Source organism: Melanotaenia boesemani, chromosome 23, assembly GCF_017639745.1.
Source record: "Melanotaenia boesemani isolate fMelBoe1 chromosome 23, fMelBoe1.pri, whole genome shotgun sequence".
Lineage (NCBI taxonomy): Eukaryota > Metazoa > Chordata > Actinopteri > Atheriniformes > Melanotaeniidae > Melanotaenia > Melanotaenia boesemani.
This window is the reverse complement of record NC_055704.1, coordinates 17,363,782-17,375,043: the sequence shown is the minus strand read 5'-3', so window position 1 is coordinate 17,375,043 and position 11,262 is coordinate 17,363,782. Positions and strand designations below refer to the sequence as shown.

The 11,262-nt window shown below is 40.0% G+C and overlaps 1 protein-coding gene across 2 annotated transcripts; it reads right to left on the bottom strand.

Annotated features, from left to right (window-relative positions):
- Positions 1 to 21: 21 nt before the first annotated feature.
- LOC121635046 (dynamin-1-like protein) lies at positions 22 to 11,199 on the bottom strand. 2 transcript variants are annotated; one of them, XM_041978079.1, is made up of 19 exons: positions 10,939 to 11,199; positions 10,388 to 10,529; positions 9,855 to 9,901; positions 9,699 to 9,770; positions 8,218 to 8,304; positions 7,659 to 7,821; positions 7,428 to 7,548; positions 7,176 to 7,307; positions 4,923 to 5,129; positions 4,590 to 4,710; positions 4,243 to 4,398; positions 4,083 to 4,172; positions 3,906 to 3,998; positions 3,657 to 3,710; positions 3,294 to 3,374; positions 1,725 to 1,856; positions 1,531 to 1,640; positions 913 to 1,072; positions 22 to 823 (listed from the first exon to the last, which is right to left on the bottom strand). In XM_041978079.1, exons 1-19 carry the CDS (start codon positions 11,038 to 11,040, stop codon positions 767 to 769), a joined length of 2,127 nt encoding a protein of 708 aa, XP_041834013.1. In that variant the 5' UTR covers positions 11,041 to 11,199; the 3' UTR covers positions 22 to 766. The 2 variants fall into 2 exon arrangements, with proteins under 2 accessions (XP_041834013.1, XP_041834014.1); XM_041978080.1 differs by lacking the exon at positions 3,294 to 3,374.
- Between the last annotated feature and the right edge of the window lie 63 nt (positions 11,200 to 11,262).

Below are 11,262 nucleotides of genomic sequence, written 5' to 3'. Positions count from 1 at the left end.
CACATATGATCCCAAACAAAGTGAACGGCAATAAAATACCTCTTTATTCTTTCATTTTGGAGCCATACACAGACCACAGTGCACCATGAATTTATACATAGGCAGCGATATGTAAACTTAACTAGCTGCAACAGTGATCATCAAACTGTCCACACATTTAAATAACACAGTAATAAATAAATCAGATGGCAATAATTTTAGAATGAAAGAGTTTCTGTACAATACAGTGTGGTGACAATAGTGCAAAAATGAAACTGGTGGAGACTCAGTGGTTTCGGGCATGAGAGCTACTTCTAAGTGAAAAGGCTGCAAACGAGGGGCTGGAGAGCATCTCTGATTATTTTATGACCTGCAGCTGAATCTGCTTGAGAATGCTTTATACGGCTGTCAAAATCACCTTTTTTTAACTTTCCGCTTCACTCAGAAGTCCATTTCCAACCCGGTTAACCACCGCCTGTCATCAAAACCGAAAAGTATTTTGCCTTTAGCTGAATCTTTGCTTTTAGTTGACTTCAGTTTAAACTCTGAACATTAGTAAACTCGGGCGGTGCATTTCAAGTTTTCTATATAACATCAAGCATTTTTAAATAACTTTAATTAACTTATTTTTCTTTTTTAAGCCAACATGATACCTACTGTATATTGGAGCAGGAATCAAAAGATTTTTAGGTTTGCAAAACCAAAAGTTCAAGTTCAGACATGATGAGGGGCGTGAAGCGTCGGTCCTCTGGGCGTGATTGGGCAGATAACAGATGGGGTTCGTTTTTCACCACAGATGTGTTTCCCTGATCTCAGCGATCACCTGACTGGCTCTCTGTAATGCCTGTGGACAACAATAACATGCTCTCAAAAATAAAAACCACACTTGATACACCGGGGAAAAGCTGACACTACAAGGAGGAAGCCTGTTACCTGCAGCATGTCGGCGGCCTCTTTGCGCCGCTGGGCCATATCCTCCGACTCAGTCAGCAGATCATTGAGGAGACCCGATTTGTACAGCTGGCCAACGAGCTCGCTCTGGAGGCTGTCCTTCACATGATTGACCAGGAAGTGCATCACTGCCTTTGGCACACTGCGGGGCAGAGAGAGGAAACAGACCGAACAGATGGTTGAGAACAAGGTGGCAGGACGGCCCGTTAGCTGTGTTGTTCCCCCAAATGGAGGGGCTTGAAAGTGACCCATCAGGTGGTCATTCCTGTAGATGTTTCAAGCAATTCAAATAGGAGTTAATATGAACTATTTAACCCTAATGAGCCCTGCAGGGGGCGTTTCCATTCAACAACCCAAGTGAAGAAAGGGAGACATTTAAAGGTCTGTGAAAAGTTCTACTTTCCTCCATTGTAATAGTTTGCAAAGTCTTTGTGACACTAAACCTATTTGGGCTTAGAACATTTATTTCTTTTCTTTTATCCCCCAACATAAAATACTTGGTCAATAGTCAAGTAAACTATCACCTAACAGACTGAGTACATCAGGTCATTAGAACTGCCTTATTTGAACTGCATGATTTAAAGGAGCGTGTTGATCTACCTGTCCTGGATGTTCTTGCGAACGATGAGGAAGTAAGATTTGATGAGGCGCTCGATGACCTCACAGTCCCTCTGCTCACGGGACGACAGCTTCCTGGCAACCGGGACGGGCTAGAAGGACAAAAGGTGATGTCTAAATCTGTCATCAACTCATAGAAATAATGGTCAGTGCTAGTGAGACCAGTGTTTGGTTACCACATCAAGAAGGTTGACGACTCCTTTAAGAGGGCTTCCAGGTCCGGAGCCTGGGGCTTCCTCCCCTTTCTTCAGCATCCCCCTCCAGTTCCCTGTGCCGTCCTGCTCGCCCTGGAGCCCTGCTGCTGAGGCCTGAGACAAGAATAACAGAAAGGCCACAAACTGATTAGTCCAGCTCTGTTTTGCATGTTTTCAGGGTTCGCTGTAGGCAGGATGGTTTGGATAATAACACTGATTCATATGCAACCACCTCTGTTAGGAAGCCAAGTACATAAAAAGAAATCATAGAAACCTAAAACTAATGTTTCAAAATTGTAAAAATGTGAAGCTCTGTAATGAAATTAATGTCTTTGTGCTGTTCATGCAGCCGCTCTGCAAAACAATACATAACTAAATGTTAATAGGTTTATCTTCTGGGGAGCACAAAGTTACTCTCCAACGGACCAACATTCATCATCAGGGCCATGCTGCTAGCATGAATACATTAAGAGGCAATGGGGTAGTAAGCACAGACTTTTTAAGCAACTAATAAAACAAACCATTTTGTGCCACTGTGGTCAATTTGCATCTATTTATTGCTGTGTTGTACACATGCTCACTTTTATTTAGACCTAGTGATTTTTGCCTGCCTTTGTGGTCATTTTCACATCTTTCTTTTTGTCATTTTGTGTCTATTTGTTTTTTTTTTCTCCTCTTTGAAGTAGTCCCGCTTCCTTTTATGGTCACTTTGGATCCTTTTGTGGTAATTTTGCATCTATGTTTATTTAGCATCCAGCTATAGTCATTTTTTATATGCATATGATCATCTTGCATCTCATTTAGTAATTTTCCAGACAGTCTGGATCTCTTTCTTTTCTCGTTGCTTTGTTAATCATTTGTCCAAGTCTTTTTGGCCATTTTGTGCCCCGTCCCTTTGTCGTCTTTTTTGCCTCCCTTTGATGTTTTCCTGCTTCCTTTTGGTCATTCTGTGTCTCTGTTTTTGTTTTTAATCTTTTTTTAAATAATTTTACAAACTTTTGTGGTGACTTTGCATATTTTTGTAATGATTTTGCATCCCATTAGCCATTTTCTGTATTGTCATTGTGTTTGTGCTACTGGTCATTTCATGTTTGCTGACACTTTGTTTGTGTTTGTCATTTTGTGTCTTCTTGTGGTCATTTTACTGACTTTTGAGCTTAAAAATGCTAAAGTGCTGAGCAGGCACTGCAAACAGAAACAATAAAAAAAATGTTTGAATGATGCACAAAAGAGAGGTTGACTTTTACCTCACAATCCCTATTATTTAAGAAAAGACAAACCAGCCAAAGTGTTAAGAAAAGGAAAGAGAGGGAGACAAAAACTTTTTCTGCAGGATAAATGTTGGATAAAACAGACTTAAGAAACACAACTGCTGATGGTGCAAGATTGCTCTGGCTGAGGGAGAGCAAAATAAGAGTAGATCATCAGCAGACAAAGATCATACTGCATGCAAGCAGCCCATGCGCATCCACCCATCCAACCATCCATCCATGCCCCACCAGACCCACAGCCAGCCAGGCACAGAGCCAGCGAGCTGCATTATGTGCCCACCTTGGCACTGTCCATGTCTGCTCCAGACGCAGAGGGCTCGCCAGAAACCACAGCTGGGCCTGCCGGGCCTTTGCCAACAGACTAGCAGAAATATGAGAGCAGGAATGAGAGAAAAAAAAATAAAAGGCACTGAGCAGAAATGTAAAGAGACAGAATAAAGGAGGCGAGCAGTTAAAAGTTGAGGAGTCTCCCTGAGAAAAAGCGAAGACATGCGGGATAAAATTCCTCGATGGAAACTATCCGAAGCATTTGCTTCACCGGTTCTCATCCTGTGGTGCAATGAGGGACTCTGCGGACTGCAACCAAATATGAAAACAAATGAGCTGCCTTTATCATATCTTCAAATACATTTGTTAATTTTACCTTATCCCTGGGGACTGCAGTAGGCAGCTCTCTCATCCTGTTCCTCCTATGTTCCTATAAAAACCACACAAAAACAGATGTTCCTTCATTTGATGTTTTTATACAAAACCAAAACTGGAACTGCAGATTAGATTCTGTATGTAAAATATAAATTTCCTGATTATTTATGATTGGTTTGGATTAGTAAACACTTCCCAAATCCTAAAAAGTCAATAATAGCAAAAACAACATTATTTTGTGAGTACAAACCTCTATATTGTTATTCATGACCCCACAGGCATCTGCAAAGTCTGGATGCTTAGTGTTGATGTAGGCCAGCTCAATAGCAACCAAATTGTGGACCTGTGGCAAAGAAAGAGGACAGCTTTAATTATCACTACATTACTCAAAAGGGATTATTACCCACATGCAAGCCAAGGTTGGTACCATTTCATTAGTGATGGGCAGTCTCTTTCTAAGGAGGGAGGTGACCACTTCAACAATGGCCTCGTGCAGCTTAGGGAATCTCTGCAGCTCCTACAAAACAAAACAATATGAATCTGTTTGTATATAAAAGAGAAATGAACACTCATTGTTTGTGGTGTACCTGTGTGCTGTAGTTGCTGCAGTGCTGGATGATCCTCTGCATCTCCTCATGGACTAGCTCCACGCAGCGCAAACTGGGCTCCTCCAGGCGTTTCACCTGCTTCTTTACCAACAGCTCAAAGGAAACCTCAGGCACAAACAGGGATGGACGTGGACCCTGATACAGGGGGAGGAGGAGGAGGCTTCAGTTTAGCAATGAATCAGGGCAATATGTACTTAAAGGAGAATAAGTTGTATCTGATGGAAACAAATTTTTTTTCTGGACGTTTAACAATTCATCCCTAAATTAAAGTGTCAGGGAAACATGCTAATGATGTCATATTCAGGAGACGATGCAGCTGCACTTACTGTTGCGTTTCTTATGGCTGTTAATATATCGATTGTGCTGAGTCCTCCAAGAGGATCCACAGACTCCAACGTTCTGCCAAAAGTCTCATGGAATATGTAACAAATTCTGGCTCCACCGCACCTGTAAAACAGCAGGAGGGGGATATTAGCTGTGATGTGAACCCCATGGCCTGCACTCCTGTCAGCTTCCACTTCACCGAGGCTGTGCGTGCCTCAACTCACAAGTTTTATTATATTAAATGATGAAACCAGTGCAATTGCTTGCTCATTTTCACTTCGCTGGATCAACAGCATCACCAAGTGGCAGAGCGAGGGAGAGGCACTGCTACTCACAGCTCAGCTGTCTCGATGTATTTGGCTGTTCCCTCGATGGTGTTGCAGTATTCAGTAGCAAATTTAGTGATGAGCTGGAGCAAGGTGGCACTTTGATCTTCTACAGGTTCGCCGTAGCTGCTGAGCAGGGACTGGTACTGAGCAGCCAGGACGTTGATCCGTGTCTTCAGCTCAGGGAGACAGTCTCGGATGTGATGCATCAGTAACCTAACATTATGGCAGGAAAGGGCAGAGTGTTATATTTCAAATGACAGACAACAGCAATTCTCTGATGGCTCTCAGCAATGCCAGAGCTGCTTCTCGCGTTCATCGTATTGATGATGAAGTGACGTCATGTTTCCTGGTTACACAGTACAGTTAGAGCTGGAACTTAAGATATTAAAACCCATTTTTCAAAATCTCCACAGATTTCATGTCAGCTAACTATACTCTTTTTTTATTTGGAACATTCATTTCAAGTCAATTTTACTACTTTTAAATAAATGTGTTTAGAAAGATACTTAGTTCACACACTCATAGTTCCAGGAGATCTGAAATGTGAATATATTTATTTATTTTTTTTATTTTTTATGGGGCTTCTGTCCTTAAAAGCACTAAAATGGCTGAAAGAAAAACAGAGATGCATGGGATAAAGAAAGGAGTGACATGAAGTAAATGGCTTTACAGGTACTTCACGTTGATTTTCAATCCAAAGGCTTCTGACAAGATAAATGACATTACTGCAGGTATATTTATGCCAAAGCCCTTTTATGTTTTTAGATAAAGGGCTGATTTGACTGACATATTAAAGGGGAAAAAAGAAAAAAAAACACTTTAAGTTACTCCATTCCTTTGTTCAAAAATTCTAAAACACTGTAACCACAGAGCTGTCAAACCACTCAGGAAAGAAATACAACTTTGATGCAAAAAGTAAAAAGATCCACAACTGCAGCAAACCTGAAAAGGCTGCAGAAATAGATCTCTATGAAAAGCTGCACATACCAAAGACCATACATTTTGTTTTTGCCTTTAATAACCAACATAATGTTTTAAAACCGTTAAGTTTACAAGCCAAGGAACAGCATCCAAACTGTAAAGCACAACAGTGGCAGCATCATTATGTGTAGCTGTTCTGATGCAAGACAGTGTTGTTTTTATAAAGTATTTGGTGTGTGACATCTAAAAACTCAACTCAATTAGATAACAAATGGTCAGACATAATAAGCCCTCTAGAAAGACAATGAGCCAAAGAATTTGACCCGATTTCACCAGTTCCACAAAATTACATTTTCATTGTAGAAACTTGTAGAAAGATGCACACAATCTTTGACTTGAGTAAAATATATATATATATATATTGGAAGTTTTACCAAATGCTACAGGAAAAAACAAACAAACAAACCCCAAAAAAGGGAAAAAGTAACAACAGAGAATTCTTACAGGGATTAAATCTCAGAAAATGAGGGATAAAATAGTTTAAAATATAAAAAATAAGCAATCTTGTATCATTGTTCTGCTCTGTAAAGCTGTTCAATGATCAATGACAAAAAAATTGAATATATCATTACAAAACTGTGTTTCTATTGGTATCTAATCCCTTTACTAAAATAACTATTGTGTTTTATTCTCTTAGAATGAGCCATTTATATCTACTTGCCATGGGCCCACATACATGGCAGCTTCCATATTTCTGCCACCATTTTTATTACGATGTCTTTAAATACACAAACAACTCTGTGTATGGCGCAAGAACACTTTGAGCTTTAAAACTGCTTTGTCTGATCTTCCTGAGAGAATTGTTTGGGATAAGTAACGCCTTAAAAAGCACATAGAAGAAGACAGTACACATACTGACATATTTGTAGTAGTTTCCTGTAATGCAGCCATCGCTCCACCTGAGGCCACTGGATCCACTCACAGATAGTTATGTTTACGTCTGGAAGAATTTTGGTCACTGACGGCCACTGTACATTCGCAACTGTCCTTGGCATTTAAACTTCTATGCCTGTTTTTACCACTAGATGTGAGTTATTCTTACAGACTGTACCTTTAAGAAAGATTCTGACACACAGAGGAAACAGACTACAGAGTTATTCACTTATCAAGCCACTGCATCTAAAAATAGCCCACTCCAAATAAACTGTTGCTGTTTATATACACCTTTAATTACAGCTCTTTAAAATCTTTAATAAAACATCTGTTTTGTGTAAAATAAGCAGCTGTTTTTTTGATCTTTAAATGAAGCACACAGATGAACTCTTGAGGTAAGTTTACCTGTTCAGAGTTCTAGCCAGGTATTTGGTTCCGTTTCTGTTGGCAAGAGACGGATACTTCTTCTGCAGGAAAGCGTGCTCATCGCGTATCGCATCAACCACTGACTTTTTATTATTGATATCCAACTGGCTCCTGAAAGGTCAAAAAAAACAAGAACACAGATATTTATGGAGGGAAGTCTGCACCATATTACAATGACAACATATACACTAAAAATATTTCAACAATAACTAAAACATTAGATGTTAAGACCTGTTAACTACTCCAATTAGGCCCAGTTTGACAGGGATGACTCTGCCCATCAGCACATCCATAGCATCAGTACCAGCATCCATCAGGTCCAGTTTAGTCACCACAGCCAGCGTCCTCCTACCTGATGATTCAGACATTCATAAAAATGTCAATAAGTACTGGAAAAGTAACTGATCATCCAGAGGATGTTGGTTGATTTAAACTAAAACCATCTCATTCAGGCTTTCCCACCATCAGGGTCGACCTCCCGTGCCACCTTGAGGGCCTCTGAGGTAGCCATGTCTGTGTTAGCTGCCGTGACAGCCAGGATAATGCAGTTAGGGTTTGAAATGTGCTTCAGGATTAGATCTCTTATCTGGATCTCGATGTCCTTAGGCTGATCACCCACAGGCACCTGATGGGGAACAAGACCAATTAAGGAAAAGACACAGTACATGTCAGTTTGCTTCGTTAGACACTAAGGCAAGGGATTTCTTAAATTAACTCTTGTTTGACCTGAGGGGACCAACTAATGAGGCCAGAATCAAAGCATGTGTATATCTGGGCTTTGATAGCATAACATCAGGACTAACTGTGTTGTAAAATCCCCTTCATCTACAAATTTCACCTACCTAAACACATCCACCTGACTGGGAAACTAACACAGGTGACCAAGCTTTTCTAGTTAATCAGTTTTTAGGCATTTCATGGTTCTTAAATGAAGAGTGAAGGTACAAATTTCCCTCGTGGGCATCTGATGATTAAAGCCTTGACTTGCAGGTTGGGAGGCAGGAAGTTCAGCATGCATTACCTTAGTGATTCCTGGCAGATCCACCAGTGTGAGGTTGACAACATTGGGAGAGAAGATCTTGAGGTGAATGGGCTCATCGCTGATTCCCTGCAGAGGAACAGTAATAATTGCTTTACAGAATATGTCCAGAAAAAAAAACAGTTTTCCAAACTAATAGTAGTTTGGTTAACAAGTATTTTGGCCTCAAAACTGTCACTTCCCACCATCTTTGTTTTAGTTTAAAAAAAAAAAAAAAAGGTTTTCTTTTTTTTTCTTTTTGTACAAGACAAAGCTTTTTATTTAAACAGCAGAATCCGGTGATACCTTTAAAGCTTATGTTGTCCAGTCTTTGTTTTTAAGGACTGGGCTTGGTAATGGCTGCCTAACAAAACAAACACCATTCTCCCTGTCATGTCAGCTATGTAAACAGGTTCACAGCAAAGGAACAAAAGAGCTTTTTCAGTGATCATATCTAAATGGTGGTGCTTGGATATGTAGCTCTAATTTTAGACTGAGCATGTGAGACAAGTCCCTCCCAAACTGAATGCAGTTTGACTGAAAGGGAAGAATGCTCGCTCACACCACCCATCATCACCAGATAGCTAAGAGGAACTGTCACTTTACCAAACTAAGCAGGTATGTCAAACAGAAGGACTCAGTCTGAAATTACATATTCAGTACATTTTCTTACTGTTCCTTTAAACAGACTCTACTGACATACACATATTAGCTGTAGATGTGAGCATGAAAATTCTCCACTTTCCTCTGTTTTCTTAACATTAAGTAGAAGCACTGAGCCAATGATTATGGGCATTATTTCTGAGTTAGAAGCTGTAATGGCAAAAAAATTATCCCTATCTCCCCACAGTGAAGACTCCTTTTCAAAATTCCTGGATCCAGGTGGTGATCCGGATCACACCCAAAATCTAATCACTTGTTCCTTATTTCATTTCTGGGATTTCCTGAAAATTTGATCAGAATCTGTTGATAATGTTGTAAGTTATTTTGCTAACAGACAGACAAACCAACGCCAACAAATACACAACCTCCGCTGTTGTGTAGGTAATTACATGACAAACTTCTACAAAGGTCTCCTGTAAATCTAACTATCATAATACATCCATTCCTTCTGAATGAGTATGTGTCAGTGCCAGACACAGTATATCATATTATCTGCATAATCTACAAATAGTCACTATAAAGAGCAAGAAGAAGAAAGAAAAAAATAACGAACAATCAAAAGAGGAAAAAAAAAACTCCATCTGTGTGACCTTTTTAATGATCTGTAAATGCACAGCTTCTTCTACAGTTCATACTCATATCATAATTAATGTTTTCCCAGTTAATTTATTTACAGTTAAGAATTCCAAACAACAAAGACAGATAAATATTTTCTGTTCCTTAATGCAAGACACCTATGTATCTCACATACTCTCTGTAATATGTGTTTAAAGCCCCATTCTGTTTCAGAAAAACTTACAAATACAGCCCTTCTGTCTCACCTTATTATTCCCCGACACTCGCTCCGTTTCGTTTTCAATTTCCTGCCTGATTTCGTCAAAATCTGTGTAGATCTGCAAAACAAAAAGCAGCAAAACCTCACGACAAGCGACAACCACTTAACAAATAAAAATATTCAGTATTATGCAAGTTCATACCTTATTTTTAGTGTGTAGAAACTTCCCCCACTCTTCACCGTCCCTGGCTGTGAGTCATGGGTCAAAGTTAAAAGGTTAGTATCTCGAAAGCAGGGAAATTGCATTCTAGCTTCAAAAAACTACTCTGTACAGGAGGCTAAGCAAGCACAGCTAACATGATGATGGATGCCTGGCAATGCCTAGTTTTTGCTGTGGTGGATAAAAGCAACTAAAAAAAAATTGTGGATTTGAGGAAGAAGAAGGGGCTGAGCTAGAAAAGCTACACCAGGTTATTAAATGTGAAGACACCTGTAAAATGTATCTCTCTGAAGCATGGTGCTTTTTCACTCTATGGCATCTGTAAGTGGTTAGAAAGACAGTGACAGAGAGAGCACTTTTAAAGTGATGAAATATGTACTGATGATGGGTAATCTACATCTTCTCTACATACAGGAAATCTAATATCGGAATGTTTTCCCTGAGTGTGGAAAAAAAGACATGAATGGAGAACTAGACACTGTATTAGGGGAGATGAGAGGGGTGTTAGCACCTACCGCCATCCTCAATTTTCCTGGCATCTCCAGGATCTACATGGACAAGCTGAAGGATGAGAGGTCGTCTGGTTACAATGCCAGTCCCACGAGGCAGCAGGTCCCTGCCCACCAGGCTCTCCAGCACAGAGCTCTTTCCACTGCTCTGGAGATACAAATGGTAAAGACATTTGATAAAGGGATAGAGCACAAATTATTTTCTGTACACCAATATAGCCTGAGATGGAAATATCTAATCCCAGCTGAGGTATTTGCACCTCAAGCTTTGATCTGGTTTTAGTTATCTGGGACTCTTAATTAGAGGTGATCAAAATAGATTTCATTCCCAATGTCTGAGCACACTGTGCAACTGAGATTAGCATCAGTCAAAATAAGGACTGGAATTTTAGCAGAACTCTTTCTTGGCGTCTCTAATGTACTAAACTTTAGCATGTGAATTAGTAAGATTGTAGTAAATATTGTTGAACTCATTGTCCATGCATTAATTCGAGGTTATGTGGCTACTAGCATGACAGGCGCTAAGACACAAAATGCACACAAGCAGAGCATTTTACCTGAGTTCCCACTACTGCAATCTGCGGCAGCTGTATTATATCCGCGCCCACAGTGTTAAACACATCTTGAAGCTTGTTTATTACGGGGATAAGAGCCTCCATGGTCGTAATTTATTAATTTAAGTGAGCTAATACCGGGATCTTTCTCGTGATGGAGCCAAAGTCATTCAATGTCCCTCCGTCACCACCATTGCAACAACACCTACTGGTTAGTCGAGAATTTTTGTGGCAGGATGGGAGATGTAGTTTTATACTGGATACTGTAATAGCTCAAGCCAAAGGAAAAGACTACAAATTAGCTGCCTCACAAAAAACGCGAGAATG

Bases quoted from the DNA above. Each gene is read 5' to 3' on its own strand.
- LOC121635046 (XM_041978079.1), bottom strand. From the start codon at position 11,040: ATGGAGGCTCTTATCCCCGTAATAAACAAGCTTCAAGATGTGTTTAAC. The intron at 8,305-9,698 runs GTGAGACAGAAG...GTTCCTCTGCAG, and splicing joins GAGTGTCGGGGAATAATAAG to GGAATCAGCGATGAGCCCAT. The intron at 4,399-4,589 runs GTAAGTGCAGCT...CCCCTGTATCAG, and splicing joins CAGCCATAAGAAACGCAACA to GGTCCACGTCCATCCCTGTT.